We start from the raw sequence: 24,211 nt of genomic DNA, 5'->3' as shown, positions 1-24,211 counted from the left end.
GAAGTGTGTTGTAACTGTTACCAAGGGGAAGGGAAGACCCCCCCCCCATCTCTCTTAGTATATAATATCACTATTAGGCTGACCGGGTGGTGCGTTCACAGACCTAGGAAGATGGCAGGAAGAACAGGAGGGCTGGTGAAGTCTCCTGGTGTTCTCCGATTCACATGTGATCCAGACTTCCATCTGGCCTCCAGACTGCTCTGTGTGTTTCTGTGACTGTAGACCAATGTGTGGGTCCTCATTTGCTATGTAGTGAGGGAAGCAAACAAGCAGAGTGAGTTGTCATACAGCAAAGCTCTTGGAAAGCTTGAATGGATTCTTGCCTCTTCGCCTCCTTCTGAAATGCAGCCAAGTGGATAAATATTTCCCGCTGCACCACTGTTTCTCTCTGTGTGCTTTATTCTTACCTTTCCTCTTAAGGTGATAGTCCATTAACTTCACCAATGCCCTGGGCCCCTTCACTGCCCCCCTCTCCCAGAACTGGATACTGCTTGGATTCTGAATGACTCTCTTTCATAAGATTCACTACACTGTCAAGAGACCCATAAATAGCCCAAAAAAGCCCTCCTGTGTGGAGTTTCCATAGAAACCAGAGAGTGGAAGTTTTTCCTTTGTCTCAGACTTCTTAGCGGGAGACAACATCTCCGGATGAGTAAGCTGTGTCATGAGGTTCTGCTGTGAGAAGAGTAAGGTTGCTCATCTGAACCTCTCAAGGTGACAGCATTGTTGGAATGCCAGTGAGAGAAAGTTATCTCTGCACCCTATTCATCATCTCCTTTCTTTGGGTTGATTAATTTGCTGGGTTATTTTCAGAGATGTTATTTTTTTCAGTTTTTTTTTTTTTGGACACACACCTCCCGTTCATTTCTAAAGGTAGATTTCTGATTCCTGCCTTCGTCCTGGTTTTTGTGTATCTGATCACTTGCCCAGTTAGTTTGCTTGGTTAGTAGTTTTCTTGATGACCTGTTAAACTGTCTCTGTCTGGCCACTGGCTTGCATAAGCATACACCTGATACTGACTCCTTTTGTCTGCTTGGTAATCTCCTCTCTCTTTGCCTGTCTGTGACCCCGTTCCTGTATGTGACACTGAGAAACCCTCAGGATTGGAGAGACAGTGGGAGGGGGGCAGTCAAGGAAAGCTGCCTCACACTGGTCATAAACAAGGCCATTAGGAACCAATTTGAAGTAATGGACCTCTAATGAAAACAAGATGGGCCGTGTCCTCAGAATTCCTCACTTCCATGTGTCACTCCCTGTGCTGCACACCACAACGCTGGTGGCCGTGTCTTCAGTAAATAGTGACTTGGTAATGAACATTGAATGTCCTACAACCACTTGGTCAACGTGGCAGATGCTGCTGCTGCTCCTTCTGGACAAATGTCTGAGATCTGAGTCTTGGCCTGGTAGTGGTAGTAGAGGGGCACACCAGACAGACTGCCCCCCCTGTTTGGCAGTAGTGCCCCCTGCTTGTTCCCCACCCCCTGCTGAGCTCCTGGAGTCTCCATATTGGAGCGGAGACTTGTCTGGCACGGAGACGTGGGGGGTAAAGGTTTGTGTCTGCTGTGGTTACACACAACGCTCGAACTGCTGACAGAGCAAAAGTTACCTGCAGTCTTCACATAACAGCTGAAAAGAGAAGCCGTTGTACTTAAGAGACGGCGTCACGTTGTTTCACTGCACTTGATTCACATTGGAGGTTCATAATTTATTGTGATTACATCATGCTGGCTGATTGTCTGAACTATGATTATAGCACGAGAGTTACACAGCCTGTTGAAACTGCATATTTTATAGGCCTTTAGGAGGTCTAATTATTAGTTTTTAAAATGTCTCTCGTAGACATTGCTGTGAAGGCAAGTTGTTAGTTTAATTATTGCCATTTGACCTAGTCTTACCTCTGTGGCACTACGTGCATGCGTTGTGTTGTTATGCCTGTCTGCTCACTGGTTGTTGACATTTGGCTGTGCTGTAGAGCTGAACGCTTGTGTAATTCAGTAATGATCCAGTGCTGTGGAAGAGAACACTATTGCTGCCAAATCCCTTTAGCACTCAGGTCTAATTGCATTATCTGCAATAAAGAAGTAATTGCACACACCAGCTGATGCTCTGCACATTGGGCCTGATATCTCTCTCTCACACACATGCGCGCGCACACACACACACACACACACACACACACACACACACACACACACACACACACACACACACACACACACACAGGTCACAGTATGAGCACACTCTACTGCAGTGTTTAAAAGTAAACATATAATGATGCAGGTGAAATACATTTTGTTCAATTTCTCCTACAGTGGGACTAGGACTTCCTTCCAGCTAGCTGAAAACAAGTGATCAGTTATCACTTGATTTCAGTAATGATTAACCTATACTTAAGAGTAAGCAAGACATTTTTGATGAACTTGCCCTTTAATCTTATCTGGGAAGCAAATTTTAGGGAACAAGATGTCTTCAAAGTGTGAACATTTGGTCATATTGAGCAACTCTTCCACTCGTGCCACTGAATTTTTACACATAATCTATCTCCACCATGACCAAAGCTTGGAAAAAGATTTAAAAAGCATCATTATCAGCCAGGAGGAGAAAAAAAATCCTGAAACTAATGCTGCATTCAAGTACTGTTGGAAACATTGTTTAATTTATTTATTTTATTTATTAAGGACACATGAATGTCCCAAGAAAATGGTAAATACGACTGGGAAAGTGGGAATTTTCTATGACTCCCAAGTTGCTGAAATGTGACTTTGAGGGGGCAGAGAGCATGGAAATCATGTCAACAACCTATGGTAGAAGTGCTGGATTTTATTGTGTGTTCTTTTTTTTATGAGCCTATATGTTTTTTTTATGACCAAAAGAATTTCAGCGTGCGTGAAGTTGTATTTAGGCTATGAGTAGGAGTTTATGAGGAATACTTGAAGGTAGCATAAGTGAGACATCTGTGCAGGTATCTATGTCCAGTCGCGTATAATTTTGTTTTAGTATTTCTGAATCAATTTCTGATTCAGTGCATGCTCATGTTGACCTGTTGATTTATACTGAATGCAAATTAATGCACTATGTAATAATGGAGCACTATTTCAGAGGTCAGTGTTGTCAGACAGGACAGTATGCTGATCACAGCAAATTACTCAAATTTACAATTGGCCCATTGCCTAACCTGTTTTCCAATTAATCACACTGTTGCAGAGATTTGGTCTACATTTAGCTAGTGTCACTTAGTTGGCTTGTGTGTGTGATTTTTCAGGTCTGCTAAAAGGCAAACCAACTCTATTTTGGTTGTCTGGGATAGACCTTTGTGTTAAAAAACAAATTAGAATTCACTTCAGGATTTGATAGTTTTCAGCACTGACTGACCAAAATCAGGTGTAAAGAGGATGTGAAAGGAACTGCCTGATATAGCCCAGTTCATTACCTATTGTAGCACATTCTCTGTTTATCCAACTGATACAGTACAATGGCACATTCTGGGAACTGGACCAAATGGGAGTAAATGACACAAGCAGGCTAAAATGCCATTTTGCTCAGTCTGAACTGTGCCAACACATTTCAGACATCAGAAGGAGAAGCAGCAGGCAGCTTTCTTGAAGGCTATTGTCAAATGAACATGTTCAGGTGTGCATACAGAGACACATAGCCCCGCTGCCATTTACATTAATGGTTTCTCAGTGTGTTTATGTTTTAAATCTCCTTGAAATCCCCTCTACCGTGTTTTGTTATTTGTGAAAAGAAGCAACAGAGGAAAAATAATTGCTACTGTTGTATTCGTGCATTGGACGGCAGCAGATTATTTTTCAACAAGTAATGGCTACAAACTTGCTAATGTAACGCTGAGGATGCCTCCAGTGGTGACAAATGTTGGTGCACGTTGGCTCTTGGGCTTTTGTTGTGTGTGTTGTGAATTTAAGTCTACGTTCTGTGATTCCATAGGAATTTCCTACAAAACAGAAAGCATAGGGCCTAAATATGTGGCATGAGTGGATATATAAATAAACACACACACAGCCTCTTAATAGTAGCTCTTAAAATTGTTTTTATCTGTATTTGTGGTCATTTGTTTTCTGTACAGCACTTTGTGGCTTTGTTAAATGAGCTCAATACATAAACTTGATTTGAAACCAACAATTCTGTGCATTTAGCTGTAAATTGCAGGGTCATTTATGTTTAAAAGGACTGAAAGTAACAGTTAATTCACATAGTTAAGTGATTGTCCCCCATTTGCATAACAACAACTTTTGTGTCTGCCTTTGTGTATTTATTGATACTCTGGCACTTCAATACTTGTAGTCAACTCATGGTGTAAGGTTGCTGCTGCTGTGCGTAATCATGCACTTTAAATCTTTAAAGAGGCTAGAGAAGTCATTAGATGTTGCCTGCAGACTCTCATTAGAGGTGCAACAGTCTGATACAGCCACCCGACAGTGGCTTATGCTGCTGTATAATTACTTCCATAAACTTTCACTGCAGATGGAGAGAGCGATTGGAGAGGTAGAAGGAGGGAAAAGCCTTACTTGCACTTCTTCTGACCAGAAATAAAGTCTATCTGATTTAGATTTCTTTTCTCATCACCTTTTGGTGCTAGAACCCCAACTCTGCTCAGGATAAGGCTTTTTCTGTGGCAGAGATTTCATGCAGGGAAGATGTGCCCTAATGCAGTGTCTCCCTGCCCCTGGGGAAGAGTTAAAAGCCATAAAGGCAAAGAGGAGGTGTGTCTGTGTGTGTGTGTGTGCGCGCGCACATTCCTAGGGCCTGAAAAGAGACTAGTTTGTAGTATTTGTGTGGGAGTGGGTCTTCCTCTCACAGCCCCGGTCTCTGCTCTCTGAGTCCAGATGCATGTTTGGTCAGGACTAGAGCCTGGACGGTGTTCCTTCATGCAGGTCCACTGCAGACACATCAGTGCAGTCTCTCTCCATGGCCACAAACCGGATATTAACCCCCGTACCCACCACCCACCCCCAGTTTTACTCTCATTCTTGCACACCCGCACCACCTCTTCCATTCAGAGGCCCCTACAGTTGCTCTCTCTCTCTCCCTCTTTCTTTTTTTCTCTCTCTCGTTTTCCCTCTCACTATGTTAAGCCGAGTGAAACATGGAAATGTAAATCTGCTGACAACCCCTCTTTTGTGAGGCCAGGATAGGGATATCAAGAACCAATAGAGGAGTAAGCCAGAGTGTAGGGGCAAAACATACTACACTGTCTGGAGTGAGGGTGTTCTGTATTGTTGACCAGAACAGTATTTGTGGACAATAAACTGGGTGTAGGTTTTTGTTTGCCAGATGGCTTTTGATATGCACGGTGTAAAAAAATAAAAATATATTAGGTCTGCCTGCTAATATTTAGGTGCACAGTCCATGCCTCAATTTCAAGGGCTAAAAGCCTTTAATCATTCTCTTCTCCTTAATGTAAATATCCCATTCATGGCCGAAGTGGATTCAATATAAATCAATAAGAAAATCATAGCTTTCCCCTAGTCTCACCTGATCGGTCTAGTCTATAGAAAGAGCAGATTGTCCTAATATTTTGTACACTCGGTGTACAAATAAGCACTAGCAAACTGTACAGTTCCAAGTGGACAAGCATTCCATATTTACCATGTAATTAGATCCCATTGGTTTTTTGCAGCTTGAACCTGTTCTGTCATTTGAAACAAAAATGGCACCGCTTCCACTTTCATTTGCATTTCCATCACAAAAATCCCTGCCAGGCCTGGGTGGGCTCAAAGGCCTGTTTTCCCCTGAAAGGAGGCCCAGTTCTAGTGCAGCATGCTGGGGGCTGCAGTACCCCTCCTCCCACTTCTCTCTCCCTACAGGCTGGACGAGCAGAGCCAGAGACCGATTGGCTCTGTGCTCCAGGCTGTGTGATTCTCTGCAGCGGGGTAATGTCACCCTGGCTCACCATCACGGCTCATTCTGTACTTTTATTCTCCTCTGAGCCTGTAAACGCTTCATTAGCCTTTAACAAGACTGCAGAGCCTGCTCTAAAGTCTACTTTAACCCCTCTCTCTCCGGCTCGCTCTCCCTCTCTGACTCTGTCCTCCTGAGTTCCAACCTTACTTTTCTCTTATCTCTCTGTATTTGTTGCTTCCTCAGTTTTCAGTTCCAGTGTTGAGCTCCAGTCAGTTGGTAGTGATTGTGATTCTGAGCACTGCAAAGGATGTCTAACAGCAGTGGGAGAAATGGGGGGGCTGTTTTGGACTAAAGCCCTCCTCATGGACTCCCACCCTGAATGGAGCGCATTGACACTCCTCTATCCTGCTACCCCCCCCCCCCATCCCCCCCCCATACTCCCTGTCCCTCTTTCCCTGGATTGTCACCCCCTGAATGGGCCTTTCAGGGCCCTAGGCTAGCAGGCTGAGACACAAAACCTTCCTCTAGGAGATAAAGGGACAGGGCCCTGGACCTTTAGAAGGCATTAGTCAACTAGTCAGAGCCAGCCAAGCTCATCACACTTTCACTGTGAACCCACAACATAGACCTTTTCACTTTCAGGGCACAAACAAGACAGTTTACTGTCTCTTTCAGACACACACTCACAGATTTGTGTAGGCTCTTTTTGGTTTGTAACTGTCATGTGAAAAGTTACATAACAAGGATACTTCTTTCATTTCGCATAGTACCTGGTTTCTAGTTGATTTAGGAGTAAGAAGACAGTGACTTTAGAGAAAGTCTGTGGACTGACTGTTCTCTAGCTTGTTACTGTGCTTCCCTGTGCCTGTATCTTGATTTTTTTTTCCATTCCACAGTTAGCTCTAGTACCTTTCTGAAAAATGAATGTGCTTCTGAGTGGTGATTAATTTTCCATGAATCCTGCAGTTTTGAACTAAGTCTTACCTATGCCTTTCACCCCTCTCTCCCCCTCATCCTCAATCTCTGTTTTCAGGGTGTACCCCAGCTCCCCTGTGCCAAGGCCCTCTACAACTATGACGGCAAGGAACCAGGAGACCTCAAGTTCAGCAAGGGTGACATCATCATCCTGCGTCGTCAAGTGGACGAGAACTGGTACCACGGGGAGATGGGTGGAGTCCACGGTTTCTTCCCCACCAACTTTGTCCAGATCATCAAACCGCTGCCACAGCCTCCTCCTCAGTGCAAAGCTCTCTATGACTTTGAGCTCAAAGACAAGGAGGCAGACAAGGACTGCCTGCCCTTCTCCAAGGTGAGAAACACAGTAGCACTGCAACACCCACAGCTCTGCCACGTGGTCACATAAGCTAAAAAAGGCTTTAATTACAGTGACACTCTCTCTTCCAAGCATTCATTTTCTCAGGTTATGAGTGTGCTAGAATGTAAGGGTTTTTAACTGAAAGGCCCAGAGACATGGTTTAGTTTCTGAGGCAGCCTTCCAGATGAGCAGCTGTAATTAGGTTGGACAGTATGAATACCATACAGGAGCTATGTACAGCGCAAACTTGAAGAACTATAGTAATTGAGTGGTTACATCTGTCCGACTCTGAGGGTCATACTTTGATGTATTTGCATTCTGTCATCTGTTTTTATGCCACATGAGCAAAAATGTAACAGAAACATGCTTACTAAGCTGTTTTCCAAATGGCATGCCATGCATTAGACCTCAGTGTTTCACTCCCGGGCTCGTTCCCTTTAATAAAACATTGTCCCTGCCTCATTATTTCTGTTCACTGTTTGTTCCTAGAGGATGGGAAACTCTCTTAGTTAGCAGCATCCTTAATGTTCTTCCCTATAACAAGGTCTTTCTCTCTCTTGAATTTCAGGATGATATTCTGACTGTGATCCGCAGAGTGGATGAAAACTGGGCGGAGGGAATGTTGGGCGATAAAATTGGAATCTTTCCCATCTCATATGTTGAGGTAAGCAAACCATAACTGGATTCCTTAATGTCAAAAGGTCCCTAATCACTAGTACAGCATGTGCTTCATAAAGAGCAGGAAAGCGCTGAGTTTCAGTCTTTGCAGTCTTTTTCCTTACGTGATATCTTGCAAAACTTGTATGATAGTTCTCCTAACCTTTTGAAATGCTCATATATTTCACAGAAGTACTAAAAATGTCTTTGATGTTTCAGTCAGTTACAGTCTCTCGCTCTCTGAGCTCCATAGGTATCACTTAAAAGCATTAGCAATAATCCAGGCAGAATGAAGTAAATCTTTGTCCTTTAAAGATCATTCCAGCTGACAGTGACAGTGTCTTAACATTGTTATGAATATGACAATCAAGCTGAAAATATCTCATCTTGGAAAACCAATTTGGCCCATTGAAAGAATCTCAAAATAGCACTTCAATCTTGAATAAAGTAGTGCTGTAGCAGCATAGGAGTGGGTGGAGGTTAGTCTGAAGAAGAAGAGCAATTTTTTAAAGCCAAGACATTTTTCTTTATTCCCTTCCTCTGTATTCTATCTGGTGACAATAACATATCCACATTGTAATACCCTGAGGCTGAGTGTTTTGCAGAAACCGAATGCAGAATATTTCCCAGGCTATAAATTGGCTATGTTTTCACAGTGGGGAGCCACTGGAGCAGAATAGAACAGAATATTTTGTTCTTCTCTGAGTAGACGGTATACAGTCGTGTTTGGGTTTCATAAACAAATAAACACAAGATCAGCACAGACACATAGCGTATAGAGTAGCGCAGAACTATTCCTGTAGTGGTACAGCAAACGAATCATTATCTAGTTCATACCTTTTATTGCCTTTTCAATTATTTATGGAATTTACTATTGGTGTGCCATTTAATTAAATGAGGTTGAGGATCCGGACTTGATTGTGTTTGTTTTTAATCCTTATGTCTGATTTAGTGTGCTGATGTGTCAGTGATGAACCTGGCTCAGCACAGGCTTTCTGCTGGATTGGTGCGAAATGCTTAGCTTTTATGTCCTAAGTAGAGGGAGAGCTGCTTGGGGCAACGTGCGACAGCGAGTGAGAGCACCCTGTGATTAACTAAACCTTTTTAGTGTTCCTCCTTTGATTTTTGCCTTGCATGAAAGGGTCAGAAAGCCTGCAGTTTCTCGGCTGTCTAAAAGCCATCCACTCCCTCAGAGCCAGAGGTCCGCTGTAAAGCCCTGATAGATCACTCTGCTGCTCACCATCTCTACTGACCAGATAGAAGTGCTCCACCACAACCAGCTTCATTATGGAGAGTGACAGCTTTCATTATCATTTTAACAACCTCCCCTTCATCTGTTATTTCCACCTTCCTACTCCCTCCCTCTCTCTCTCTGCTGTCCCCCTGCCCTCTGCCCCTCGTCTTCTCCTCTCTCCTAGTTCAACTCGGCAGCTCGTCAGCTTATAGAGTTGGACAAGCCGTCGGACTCCAGTGGAGACTCCGGTGAGGGGGCCTCCTCGGGGCCCCAGAGCAATGGTGCCCAGCGGGCGGGAGAGAAGAAGAACAGCAAGAAGCGCCATTCCTTCACCTCCCTCACCATGTCCCACAAACCCTCGCTAGCTCCTCCCCCCCAGCGCCACTCCATGGAGATTAGCGGACCGGTCCTCATCAGCTCCAGCAACCCCACAGCCGCTGCCCGCATCGGGGAGATCAGCGGGGGGCTCTCCTGCAGCGCGCCTTCACAGGTGAGATACTCCATGGGGAGGGAGAGAGTGAGGGAGAGCTGCTGCTGCTGCATTGCAGGGTCCTAGTCCTACATCTTGTACACAGTGAGCTGACTAAAGGCGGAAAAGCTCATTTGTGGAAACGCGCAGTATGATGAATAGGCTCCATTTAGCCAGAGCCGTAGCTCTTATTTTGTCCTTGGTAATGATTTGTTTCACAATTTACTGCAGTACCTAGAAGAATGTGCTCTCTGAAACACAAAATTGGGGAAAGTGTAACGCTTACAACATTACCCCGCACCGTGTGTTGCTTATTGACTGTGGGTGCCAGTAAATTCCATCTAGCATGCACGCCACAGCACTCTTTTAATTCAGTGTATTGGATGAGATATTCCTCTCTCAACCAGCTGACTTGTCAACATCCTGTTCAGTGGTATCCAAGTACACAACCATGAAAGAAGAATCAAACACAGCAGACAATCATGAAGCTGGAAAACATTGTCCAGATTCAGCACTTTTGTTTTCACAAGATGTTTGTTTCTTTTCAAAGATTCCACTCTCCTTCTGTCAGCAATTACCCTGACTTCCCTCTCCCCCATCATACCGAACAGGCCATCGCTCCGTCCAAGCGTTTGAAATCATGGATGCGTGACTCCACTCGCCCGCAAAAAAGGCTCCAGCTTAGCCCCCAAGGTTTCCACAGCAACCTCGGAATGGCAGCAACTCACAGCTGCTGTGTGGTTGCCAGGCGCTGGAGACTGGCTTTGACTTGGAGCTAGACAGTCAGAACGACAGACACGCAGATAGACAGGTCAGATAAACTGTCCTGCTGATTTGTCACAGTCTCAGGCTGTCTGTGACAGACTGGGTGCTGTGAGGAGAGGAAATCTTCAGAGGATTTTTTCATTTTCTCTGAAGCTGATAAAAGAACATTGAAAATAGAGGTGTGTCTGTGTGTGTGCGTGCTTATCAGTTAACATAAAACGTTTGGTAGCACTTTATAATAACAATCACCAATACATTTTTCTAACATTTAATAATTATGATTGAACATTGCGTAACTAATTGATGATTATTTTCCTACATTTTTTTACCAGTTAATAGTAAATGATATAACATTATTTAATCATTCACTAATGAGAAATTCAATCAGTGATTTGTGTTAAAATCTGTTAGTCACTTGTTATTATCCAGGTTAACACTTTTTAGTGCTTAGTTAAGTATTCATGAATCATTTTAACAAATGATTTATTAAATATAAATAAGCATGTGGGCTGCTATTATAAAGGTGTAACTCATGTTTACAAGTGTTAGTAAATTATTAATAAGTGTTTTGTAAAACATAAATGAACATTATCTGGGCCATTATGAAGTTGCACTTAATGGCTATTAGTAGAGAATGTAGGTAATAATTATCAATTATTAATCATCAATTAGTTATTAACAATTAAATGTTTGATGCATATTGAATACTGATTAATTCACTATTTATATGTGTTTGTTAATATAAAGTGTTACCAAATGTTTGCTGTGAATGAGTATAAAGTCTAATCGTGTGAAGGCACTATATCATTCCTTTAAACATTTGTTGGCATGTGCACACAATAGCAAGCAATTTTCTTTGTATTTCCCAAGATCAACAAAACCAGTTTTGAAGTGCCATTGGTTTGACAATATTCAGAGCCAGTTCTCATATCCACTGGCAGCCCCATACTGACACCGTTATTTCTCTCCCAGGCTCTGGGAGCTTGTAGCTAGAGCTGCAGAATTGTTCTTCTGAGCTGTAATTCTATTTTTATATTCTTTTCTACTTTTTTGAAAGTTTTTTTTGTCCTTAAATGTCCTTTCCATATTTTCTCACTGTCTTATTGTCAGACATTCTGACATGTTTACAGCTCCTGGGAATCAGTAACCTTTTTTAAAGAGGAGCCATTCACAAGTCAATGCTTTCATCCATGTATGTATGTGTTTGTTTGTGAGAGGGAGAGGAAGAGAGAGAGATTGTGTGTGTACAGAAAAGTGGGTCTCAAGGATCTTTTGTCTTTTTTTAAACCCACACCCTTTCATGTAGAATTGTTTTTTCTTTCATTAAAGACCTCTATCCATGGGGAAGGTTTAATCATGCCTTGTGGTGTGATCAGACTCCAAATTTGGCCTTTCTCCGCTAATTATTAACAAGATACTGTCTGCATTATAAAACCCATTCACACCTGTAAGGTGATCCTCCCTGGTGACAAAGGTTAGGACTAGCAATCTGATGGATTTACAGATCACTGTGTTTAATAAAAACACAAAAGCGAGACTCCCTAGACAGTGTATGCATGGCACAGCGCCCCCCCCCCCCCCCCCCCCCCCCCCCCCCTTGCCTCTACTCATCTTCTCCCCCTTCAACATACAGAGAAAAACAACAAAGGTAAGGAGTAGTTGCCTAGGGGCCTGAGGAGTCTGTCTTGGAAATAAGTACGTGGCATGCCCCCTGTCTACCATTGTACTACAAAAGGGGCGACAGAGGATTGTTAAGGAGGAAAGAGGGTGGCTGTTGATAGCATCCTACATGTATTCTCATGAAACTTGTTAGTTCTTCCATATGGTGCAACATACTTGCTCTGTGCCACAGTATTATTTTGAAAAATGTGGTGTACAGTGTATGCATATACATGTGTTCCAGTTAGTCTCTGTACTGACAGTGCTACTGTTCAGTTTTGCCTTCCCTTGGCACACCCAGTGCACCATGGACATGGCAGCAGTATAGATTGAATCTGAGGTTGGCCTGCTTTCTGTAATGGTTCACCTTGAGAGGCGGCTCTGTCTGGGGCAGTCATGCATGGAGAGAGACCGCAGGGTACAGGGAGATATTGTGTGTCCAACAGTATGGCCTTGTTACCAGGACACCACCATGACTCAGGGAACACGTGGACCATTGGTTTCCCTTTCTCCTGGTTGGGAAAGCCACCTCTCTCCACTCGGCCCAATGAAATGTCCTGCTGGGTGGTCACCTGATGTAAATCTGCCAATCAGATCATCAGAACACCCTTGTGGTTATGGGTTAGTCACTAGGATACAGAGCCGCATGTGTGCATCACTGTTCTGAAAGGGACATTTCCACACAATGTGACATTTTTAGAGCGGGAGAAGGTTTTTAAAATGAAAATGTGGTCTGCGCGCTCTAAAATGGGTCATCTCATTTCCCATGTGACACTAAGAGAGACAGATTAGCACAAACGTCCCAGGGCACATTTCCTTGCTTCTGTCTGATGGATTGGAATAAGGCCGAATACGATCATGTTGTGACTATTCAAGCACATTTTGTATTCTTGATGTGTGAGTGAAGCATGGCCACTACAGTGTAGTCACTATGGTGATGTTATTTGATGGTTCACAATTTCCTTTTCGTTGACAGGTACACATTTGCACAACTGGACTAATCGTGACTCCACCCCCTAGCAGTCCTGTAACCACAGCAACGGTCTTCACATTTCCCTCAGAGACGAGCTACACATCCATCCCTGTGGTAAGTGGATTCTTCTACAGGTCTTATACATTCCTGCAGAGTACAAACACCAGGCCAAAGCACCCAAAACAAAAAATTGTGTAACATTGTTGTAATAATAAATGTTATGCTAGTATATTACTTCACATAGAATAGTTAACACACATCTCTCATAAAAACAATTGGTACACCATTAGAGCTCAAACAAAAAGGAATACCTTGAAATTTTGAGTTTTATTCATTATTTTTCAGAATGGCTAGCTGCAAGCAAAATTTGATTGGAATGGTGAATGCTGACAATACATGTTTAGAGAAAGTAAATTGAAAGGAAGTTTGCCATGTAATCTGGCATGTTTCTGCTGAAGAAAAATGAGTGAAACTGAAAATGTCAAGGAACCCCTTTAACCTACACAAATCAGCAAGCACACTTCCCGTCTGTGTGTACGTGTGTGTGTGTGTGTGCTGGTATGTGGTGCTTCTGAATGAGCAGGAATGTGTACACAAAAGGTTGAGCTCTCCGCTTCACTTGGGAACTCTACATGATGTTTTTGTACAGATGATTTTTGTGGCCTGCAGGCAACCTAATTATCTCAGCTCAAGCGTCAGCAGTGAACCGAAACACACATCGGCACTCACGAATACACATTAACACATATACACATACTGCAGGGCCGTCTGAGAGCCCCTTTCCTCCCCCACTGTTTTATGGCAGCTATTGCTCTCTGCCTCTCAGTGTTGGCAATGTTGAGCTGGGGCTTGTCTTGTTCCTAGGTATGTCTGTGTGCTGTCATTTAGGCTTTTACCATGTCGGGAAAGAAATTCAGACCTTTTCTATATGCACTGTCCTGCCAGTGGAGAGTCTGCATTTGTGTGTGTGTGTGTGTGGGGGGGTGTAATTGTATAGCAGTGCTGCTGTTGTCTGCTTCATGGTGACTTAACAGGTTGGTGACTTAATTTTATTCCTGTAACCCGAAAGAACAGAGCAAGTAGCTCAGAAGCACACAAAGGCTACGATAAAGTTAGAATTTCTATAAATGTCTCGCTCATTTGCCTCTTTGCAAAGCTTGACTCTCTTTCATTAGAGAAGTACAACAAGGGAAAACCAGTGTATCTAGAAGAATCCGCTCGTGGTTGGTTTGAGACTTGTTTTTAAGAGTGTCTATAGACATGTTTTTCATTTCATATGGTACCAATTAAATACTGCAATGGATTTAACATCCAGCTATGTGGTCTCCTAGCAACAAACAAACAAGCAGAATAGAAGGAGATTCCCAGTTGACGGGGGAAGTCGGGGACAAGACCAAAATTTCTGCCAAGCCATACTCTCCCTTGGTGTCAGCAAGTGGGATGGAATTTGCCAGATGACAGATGATCTCTTGCTCTCTTTCTCTCTTTCTTGCTCATAAACAGACCGGTTTCTCCACTTTAGCAACATGTACTCAGTGTTTTTTGGAGCTCATGTTACTCTTTTTTTGTCCTGCTGCTATATACTGACAGGAAGTAAATGTTTTAATTGTTGTGTAATTGTAATTTAATGTAGAATGTTATCCAATTGCTAATGTGATTTGTATTTTTTTTTTTTTGACCCTACAGGATGCTCTCCCGCCTCCCCCACCTCCACCCCCACAATCCTCTGTTGTCGGAGCAGCATCTTCATTGGCTGCTGGACAGAGACCCTCCCCCAGCATAAGCGACCAAAGTGGGAGACAAAGACCCACAGTGTGAGTTATAAAAACAGTCTCGCACAAAAATATGCAGTCTTCTTAGATGTGCAGTGAAATGTCAGAAGCGGTTTACACACCAGCGGCCCAGGGCTTAATGCATATGCTCACTGCAGAGGGGGGAAGTCCTCGCCTCTGAGTGACCCCTCAGCTGTCAGACTAGGGCTGCAGAGTGTGAGCCTGTGCACAGGTGAAGGGGTCGACACCTGTGGGCGACAGTCTCCTGGGACCCATTGAGAGACCTTCCCCGTCACCCCTGGCTTCTGACCGCTCACCCTTCCCCTCATTACTCCTCCAAGACTCTCCACACACCTGATAAGAATTAGATCCACTTGTGCCTGTTCTCCCTCAGTCGACTGCGTTTGCCTGTGCATGCATGTCAGACTCTGAGGCATTCATATTCCCATTCCTCTGAAAACAGTGAAATCAGACTGTGAGGCCTGAAAACATCCCTTCTGAGACTCCCATTGCATCGCCTGCCATCCCAGTCCGGTTCTAGCACTACTGTGGAGAGATGACCCACATATTGCTGTGTCCTCCAGGATACTTTTCTCTGGGTCAGAGGGCAGTCTCTCTGCTGGAAGGTCTCAGAGGAGATGATGACAGATGTACTGTTAGTCACAGCGGGGCAAATCCAGAACAAATGGCATGATGTACAAAATGTGACTGTACTTGCTTTCCCACAAGGGAGAAAAATCAAACATGCGAGCGTTCTGTCTATGTAGGAGTGTTTTGTTCTGATGTTTTTGGAAACTGCTATGTCTTATCGTTTCCATGCCTGTGTTTACTGTTTGTTCTGTGTCTAGGTATGTGGCCATGTTCCCTTACACTCCCCGTAAGGAGGATGAGCTGGAGCTGAGGAAGGGAGAGATGTTTCTGGTGCTGGAACGCTGTCAGGATGGCTGGTTCAAGGGCACCTCCATGCACACCGGCAAGATAGGAGTCTTCCCCGGGAACTACATGAGTCCTGTCAGCAGGTCAGTCAGTAACATGCACATCAACATACACTCGTACACATTTGGCTGTGCGCACATTTATCTTTGATTTGCACACAGTCAGTCACTCCACTGATTTGGGTCTTTTGCATTGGTCTCACATATTTTAATATAATTTCTGTAAAATGCACCATGAATTCAAATTTCATATGTTCATTGATAAAGCACAACTAATACCTGCATATGTATATTGTTTATTTTGGTTTTGAATTCCAAATTAAATTTAATAAATGTGTAATTTCTCACTACATACTGTACCTACCATGTGATCCTATGCTCTTCATCAGCTGAGGAGTAACAGTCGATTTTAGCCTTAATTCCAAAACTAGTTGCTACAAATCAGGCCAAGATCAAGATCGATAGACTCAAATGTAATTTTTAAATCATGAAAACAAAATGCACCCTATTGGTGGAATTATTCATGTGCACACTGTTGTCATCTCGCCTCTTACTTATCCGTAACTTGCGTCAGAGTGCTAGGCCTAACCACTCCCCACACGCTCTCCCCTCAGGACAGCGTCGGGGAGCACCCAGCCCAAGGTGCCCATGAGTCTGTGCACTCAGGCTGGCAGAGGAGTCACCATCGTCAGCCCCTCCTCCGCTCCTCTTGGGGCCATCGTTCCAGGGCCTGACTTCAACAAACCCCTTACCGTGTGCTCTGGCCCTGTCCCTGCCATCCCCCAAACTGCTGTTGTGGTAACAGCAGCTCAAACAGCCACAGGTCAACAGCCGAAAGTACTGATGCATGTCAGCTCTCAGATGACTGTTAACCAGGCTCGCAACGCTGTCAGGACAGGTAGGCTCACTGTGGGGAAAATGGTTGCCAGAGAGTGCCTATATTGTATCTAAGAGTTTTTAATGATCTAAGAGTGTTTTTTATCTTCTCCTTTCAGCTGCATGTCACAATCAAGACCGGCCCACAGCAGCAGTGACACCCATCCAGTCTGCAACACCTGTGGCCTACCTGCCCCACCTCACAGTGTGCCCCCAGCCCTCCTCCAGCCCTGCCCAAGGCTGCGCCCGGGCCGGGGTGGCCATGGGCTGCGCCGCTGCCTCCCTGACCCCACCCAACGTCAGTGCCGCCTCCTTGGAGGGCGATGCTTTGCGGCCTGTAGCTGTCCTCACTGTGCCTGTCGGCCCTGGTAACAGCTCGGCTCTCAATAGCACCACTCCTAACGTGGCTCTCTCCTGCCGACTGGATAAGGATGTCAAGGTTGGCAATGTTTAAATATTTCAAGGTTCCTGTTGCTATCACCAGTAGATGTTTGCATGTTTCATAGTCTACCTTTGTGGATTTGTCTATATTTTTGACATATTTTCTGATAGAGAGCAGTGCTTGCCAGATGACTGAAATACTTTGTGTGAGTGTCTGAGGCTCCTGATTACTGACAATAATTAGAATACCAAACAGTCTGCTCGCCGCTGAAAATAGCAGTCAACGAGGGGAGTTTATGTTAAGCACCGTATTTACACACAAGAGTACCGTCTGTTTCTCAAGTGATTCTTGAGAATAAAAGAGTTGAGAGGGGGAGGAAGTCAGATGAAGCCAGCCAACAGGCACCAGCTGTTGGTTTGTCCCTGATAGCTCCTCAGTGTAACACTGATTGGCCTGAACCACATTATCTAAACATTTTCTGAGCTGAAAAGCAGCCAATAATCAAATGACAATGACCGTGGCTATTGTTGAACAGATCTAAGTTGCAGTTTAAAACGGAAGTCTGCCTGTGGTTTGTGAAAATTGCTTGTATGCCTCATTGCCTGGAAGTGGTAGCCATTGTTCCAGCATGAAAAGCTATGTTGTCTCGTTGCTGCAGAGAGAGAAGAAAGGCCTTCTGAAGCTGTTGTCCTCCAACAAGAAGAAGGCTCGTCCTTCACCCCCCTCCTCTCCCACGCTCGAGGCGGAGCAGGCTGCTGCTGGCGAGATGCTGCAGGGCGCCATGGGGCCGGACACCACCCCTCCGTCTGGTAACGGCGGCCGAGTGGAGCCTGACCCTGCTGCTGTCGCCTCCGCCTCTTCATCTTCCTCTTCCTCCTCGGCCCCTGAAACGTCGCATCGTAAGAGCAGTCCCCTTGACGGATGCGCCCCCATCGCTCCTCCTCCTCGCCAAGCCTGCTCCTCTCTCTTATCTCAACAGCATGATGCACGGCCCATCATATGTGAGAGGTACAGAGATGTATATCTGCTGTTATATAGTGTTGTTTTGTGATTTTGCTTATCTGACCCCTACATAGAAAGTGTAAAACTATATTATAGTTATTATGAATTATCAGTTGTCTTTCCAGCAGTGTGTCTGATTTTCCCGGCTGTCCTCCCCAGGTACAGGGTCGTGGTATCCTATCCTCCCCAGAGTGAGGCTGAGCTGGAGCTGAAGGAAGGAGACATCGTGTTTGTTCACAGGAAGAGGGAAGACGGCTGGTTCAAAGGCACGCTCCAGAGGAACGGCAGGACTGGACTCTTCCCCGGCAGCTTCGTGGACAGCATCTAATACACTACAGTGGACCGCGGTCACCACCACCATCACCTAGCTGACCGCTATTAGCCTTACCATGGCACAATACAAACCAAACCGATCAGCACTCGCAAGGTTCCCAGGGCGGTGTCGTCAGATTGACACTTCACCTCCTTAGAGGCCGCTGTGGCTTCAGTCACAGAAATGGAACAGTGATGGCCATGGCAGAGGAGAGAGGGTTGCAGAGAAGAACAGGATATGTCGGCAATTAAAGCACAGTGGGCAGAGCTAGAGGAGAGCACACTACTCATGAACTTTTTTTTCTTTTTGTTGGTTATTTATATCTTTGTAACAATTCAGATGTTAAATGTGTGCCTTGTACTGTTCCTCACTTTATTGTACATAAGGAGACAAAGATGATTAGTCACAAAACAAACAATATGAACTGTTAATAGATATGTTACACATTTTAACTTATTTCATAGTTTTGTTTTCTGGAAAAGATGAGCTTGGCCTTTTTGCAGTGCAACACATTTAGGGGTTAAGCTGGCACATGCCTTATACCATATTTTACTACATCGTCTATGCTTGTCTTAGACTGCCAGAAAGAGTTTTACAATTGTTTCAACTGTCAGCTGAAAAGAGATATATCAGATGCAGCAGACCAGAAAAAAGGAGCAGTGTCATCATCAGCATGTGCTGTATAGCAGGAAAAAGGATACTTCCCCAGCTCCAAAGGTCTTACCTAAACCTGATTTAAGATCTGACTGACCAGAAGAGATATCTGCAATATTGCATATATTCATATACTCTAGCTATCATTCACAGCCATGTGGAAATTGCACATCACAAAGTATTTTTTCAAAACCAGGCCGTTTAAAGTCCTCCTCCTTTTTCCTGTTGTGGCTGATGTGCTGAGTTGTTGATCTGTTACCTTGCGGTCATCAAATATTTGCATGTCAGTAGGAAAGCCTTCTGCAGGAGGATGAACTGGGGATAGATTTGTTAGGGGATTGCTTCATTTTTGCCTTTTTTTAATATGTGGAAAATACACTCCAAAATAGACTTTGCAAACAAATATTGCTTACTTTGTACCTTCTATGTACTTACTGACCAGAGTAGCTGCTCCCCTAACCCCTTGGCAGTAGCCTAACCGCACCAGACATAGCTCTACATCACAAGAGCGACATACACCTATCATTTCAATAACAATGCACAACTGATTCTTTTTAATGTATATTTATGTTCATTAAATTCCACATGGAGTTGACACCAGCTGCTCTTACAGAGTGTCTGCCGTATAGTTAACCTGGACACAGCAAGACACACAAGACTTGGCGCTGAAGGTCGCCCTTCACAGGCTCTCAACTTCTGTATACTATTACTCATTCCTAATGTGACTTGTTGCAATAAAAACACTACTAGCTAGAGCACAGAATGTTTTCCTCAAGTAACATATCACTCTACAGGAAGAGGTATGTAGTGTAATTCTCTCGAGTCTTGAAAGGCGAGGTTTTAATAGAAATCAATCACTTTGACGCCCTTGATTCTTGATTTAGTGGTTGGGTTTTGCTGTACATTACGTCTATACAAAGTGTTTGATGTTAAGTGTTGTATTGACTTGAATTACTGTATGATTTATTTGTGATTGGAAGGGATTTGGTAGCAGTTTTGTTGCTGGTTGAACATAAAACAAAAATAATGAGCAGTGATAGAATGAATAGTTTGGAGGATGAAAACGTATCGGTTCATTTCATCAACACAAAACGTAATGCCTCTTCTCCTTTTTTATTCCCAAAAATACATTGGAAAAAGGAATGATCATAGGGATTTCTCTACCAATTGAAGGTCTTTGATTTTGCCAAGGTAGCAACGAGAGAAGATGTAAGGAATGGGGCCAGAACTGTTGAAATACTTAATATTGTCCTAGTTGTCAGTGGACCCCAAAACAGTTAATGTAGTGTAATTGATTCAACTGTAGATAAGTGACTGCTACTGAAAATCTTCAGAAAGACCTACAAGGTCTGGGGGGTATTTAAACATTTGAGTGTTGAGGCAATCACTGAATTATGCCAAATTTGGACATTTCATATCAGACGCGAAGTATGAATTCACCGACTGAATTGGACCCAGATTTTCAAGTGTTTTTTTTTGTTTTTTTTTTCAAATGTTTTATTGTTAATTGACGGGGACCACTGTGTGATTGACTGCTGGATATGTTGTAGTTTGTGTTTGTTTGAAAATTGGAGAAAGCCTGGAAAAGGGTGGTACAAAACACTGTTAGGGCCTTTTTTGTTTTGTTTCTCAGTTGGTACTTATGTAGAATTAACCTAATGTTCCATAGTTGTCTTGGCAATCACCACACCAACCTCAGGCTATATGCTAAACTATTTCTTTGAGTGTCTTTCATTTCACTGGTAAGCCTTTATATACACAACAGACTTACATGTACACAGATGCACACATTCATCATGACATATGCACTATCATAGCATTTCTAATCATACTGACATCACATTGGTCAATGATCAGACAGTCTGCACAGTTTCAGACTGACAAAAAGTGAAGCATTGTGTTCCTGTCAACAGTTGTTATACTGTCTTTTCATGTCTTGGAACACAAGGTAACACTAAAGTTTGCTTGATTCAACTTCATGGATTTTCCTCATGCCAAGGTGACTTACTTGATTTTTTTTTAATGATTTTTTTTGTATAGTTAGTCTGTTGTATGTCTGAAAATGGTGAAATTGAAATCGACTTATTTGGCACAAGTCTATGTGAAAAACATTCTGAAGTATTTGAGGGAATAGCACATTTTGTAAAAAATGACTATAACAATAAAAGCTAATGGTTTCCATATTTGTTTTCAGGCCAATTTATTGTTATGTGATGTTCTTTCTCTGTTTGCACCAGTATTTGTCGTGACCTTGTGTTTTGCTGGCCACTTGCTGCCAGGTTAGAGCTGCCTCACTAGGAACATGAAAGGAGACATGGACCGCTGTTGACAGGACTGAGTACTCACATCCTCATCTTTCCCCGTCTCTTCCCTTCCCACAGGGAAGGGAAGAGAAGCCTAGGCTTGGATGGCATCAATAAACCTGAGGCACACAGGGTCTGAGCTTGTGTGTGTTTAAAAGTGTATACGTAACATACAGTTACACACAGATTAGATAACAGTGAAGAGAGTATTTCAGGTCAAACACAAAACTACATGCATTCATTAGTGTCAGAAGCAAAAGGCTCTTGCTGTAGATTAGCCTCTCCACTGACTTACAGTGGAGACGTTTTGCAGTGGGAGGTGAGCCATCCCAGTGGCCTAGCTATTAGTCTGTGTGTAGGATGTTCAGCTGACAGGAGCTGACAGGCACCCAGAGAGGTCACTGTGGTGCGGATGATAGGTTACCATGGAAATGAGTTATTCCAATTTGTGAGCATAAGACTGTACCGAGCAGTGGTAACAGAAACGGGTGCTATCATGTTGCAAAGAGTCTGTGTCTCTCTCTTTAATCATTCTATCTGACTAGATCACAGCTGTTTTGCTCCAGATCCTTTATCCGCTTCCATTGTGTTTGGCTCTGTTTTACTGTGGTAGATAACGGCAGATAAATGAGCAGCTTAATCCAAGAATCTTTCTGTCTGACAGAGAAATGTGTGTTGTAGGTGGGTGACTAGGAGTGTGAAAGCTGGAGTTGAATGAGATGCATGAATAAATGTGTGTGTGTAAATCTGGACTGATTGTTCATATAAAAAGAAGCTCATGGTACAAAGATAGCTGCAAAAGCCATCAAGGATTCAGGAATTAAGTCTCTCCAAGGTTAAGAACTGTGTGATATTGTTAAAGCACAGGTTTTGTCAGCCATCTCAAGTCCCATAATGATAGGAATGATGTCACATAAATGTTTGAATCCATTATTGTACTAGGATAAGAGTGACTAACACTTGAAGTGTCATTATTTGGACTCGCTTGGATAGATTTGCACAGGATTTAGTATGCATGGTTCAGTGATATAACTTGACCTGGATACCATGTTTGACAGTGGTGATGGTAACCCACTTTGCATTACAGGCCATTATGATAAGCCTCACCTACACTCCCTAAATACAACCAAAATTCATATTGGCCAATACATGGCCCATAAGTATGTGTACCAACTTCACAACATTTGATCAACCAAATTCAGAGATGCTAATTTTTGGCATTTGTGCTGTCCCCAGTTGGCCACTAAAAATAGTTATCCAGAATGATTTATAATTTATCCATAATCCAACCCTGTGAAGATTGGTTTTGATAGGTCAGCCTAGCATAACTTTTTTTTTCCTTTCAAAAATTCCATATGAGTTGTCTTTATAGTCCAGGCAAATTTGTAGAGTTATGATAGGCCACATGTACGAAGTTTCCAGACCAGTGTGAAAGATGTAGCTTCTGAGATTTTGAAACAGTTGTGCCAACTCTGTTTCAAGTTTCATGTGTCTAGCATGTAATATTGCACAAAAAATAGAATCAAATTTCTAAAATAATTTTGGAGGAAAATCAAATATATGAACCTGGAAGACAATCAGGTTTTAGTCATTCAGGTTTGAAACAACCCTGAATACTGATCAGTGAATGTGTGGGCAAGCGAGTAGGCAAGAAGAAGATGATGAAGAAGAAGATTTATCTGAAGTGGTAGGGTTCATATGCTCTGTGTGTGTGTGTGTGTGTGTGTGTGTGTGTGTGTGTGTTTGTGTTTGTGTGTGTGTGTGTGTATGGGGGGGTTATGGTGTGTAACTACTACAGATGCATATCTGTATGTGTGTGTGTGTGTGTGTGTGTGTGTGTGTGTGTGTGCACGTGTGTGCGTGTGTGTTTGTGTGCGTGTTTGTGCATGAGAGAGCAAAATATGTGTCTGTTGGCAAGCATCATTAGATCACAAAGGTGTGAAGGAGGAAAATGAGGTCCTGGTGTTCAGGAGGGTGATCTGAATACAAATCAAGTCCTCTCTCTCTCACTCTCTCTCCCTCTCTCTCTCTTTCTCTTTCTCTCACTGTCTCTCTCTCTCTCTCTCACACACACACACACACACACACACAGTCAATATTAATGAACACTGTGGTGTAAACAATAGATAGATAGATAATAATAGATAATATTTTCAGCAAGCTGTATTGCTTTGTTTTGTATATCCTGTTGTTTTATTCCTCCTCTACAGGGACATGATTCATATGCGGCAGGGTCAAAGGTCGTCTCTGGCACATGTTGTGATGTCACCCCTGGACCAGCCACAGCCAATCAATCCTGCAGAGCGTCACCCGGCCTGATGGACTGTCCAGCTGCAGGCGGAGGCCACCCAGTCTCAACATCACCCGCTTTTCTTTGACCAGTGATGGTTTTGCTTTCCTAAGGAAATACATTTTCCACCGGGGAACAATGATACATAATTCAAAGAATGAATGGCTGTAATTAAGAATCCATTTGTTACTTCAGAGGACAGGGCAGGGCAGTCTGGTCATTTGTGAACATAAATAGCTTTCTCCTAAAGCCAAAAACTAGACGACTGAGACCTGTGATGTTGTCAAGATGTAAAAACAATACTTTGTTGACTTGTTTCCTCAGAGAAAAAGAAATATAGTAATCCTATGATACATTGTAGATGGATACTATAAACATCACAGCAACAAAATATAAGCCCCTATATTGTATAGTGAGGTCACTATAGACTCACTATTGAGTACTACAAAGACATTATAGTTTGCTATAGGAATATTAGAGATATTATAGGCTAATGATTTTTCATCATGATTAACTTTCCACTTCCAGTACTTTACTGCATATTGATTATGGAATTCTAGTCAGTTTGTTCTAAAAGCAATCAATAATAGCCTACTGGAATAATTATGAGTAAAAGATTTAGTAGTCTATTTATGAGTATAAAACAAAAGACAAAAATATCAATAGGCCAAGCTTGTGAACTTGCAGCATCCAAGTCTTACATGTGATCTTCTCACAAAGATTGTCATGTGTTTTTGCTGCGTAGAGACA

General features: G+C 43.2%; 1 protein-coding gene across 1 annotated transcript in view; it reads left to right on the top strand.

Annotated features, from left to right (window-relative positions):
• sh3rf1 (SH3 domain containing ring finger 1) overlaps positions 1-21,022 on the top strand; it is a 35,375-nt gene extending 14,353 nt beyond the window's left edge. The window contains exons 3-12 of the mRNA XM_071539027.1: positions 6,896-7,171; positions 7,746-7,841; positions 9,253-9,558; positions 12,938-13,048; positions 14,621-14,748; positions 15,555-15,725; positions 16,256-16,539; positions 16,637-16,956; positions 17,558-17,907; positions 18,061-21,022. Of these exons, the coding sequence (XP_071395128.1) occupies positions 6,896-7,171; positions 7,746-7,841; positions 9,253-9,558; positions 12,938-13,048; positions 14,621-14,748; positions 15,555-15,725; positions 16,256-16,539; positions 16,637-16,956; positions 17,558-17,907; positions 18,061-18,229 (2,211 nt within the window). The 3' untranslated portion in view covers positions 18,230-21,022. The remainder of the gene's footprint in view (positions 1-6,895; positions 7,172-7,745; positions 7,842-9,252; positions 9,559-12,937; positions 13,049-14,620; positions 14,749-15,554; positions 15,726-16,255; positions 16,540-16,636; positions 16,957-17,557; positions 17,908-18,060) is intronic.
• The last annotated feature ends 3,189 nt before the right edge of the window (positions 21,023-24,211 follow it).

Source organism: Centroberyx affinis, unplaced genomic scaffold (genome assembly GCF_046629955.1).
Source record: "Centroberyx affinis isolate AG114_WGS23_722 - 3 ecotype Tasmania unplaced genomic scaffold, CSIRO-AGI_Caff_v1 ptg003390l_1, whole genome shotgun sequence".
Taxonomy (NCBI): domain Eukaryota; kingdom Metazoa; phylum Chordata; class Actinopteri; order Beryciformes; family Berycidae; genus Centroberyx; species Centroberyx affinis.
Note: the sequence above shows the minus strand (reverse complement) of the source record. Positions and strands in the feature narration are given on the sequence as shown.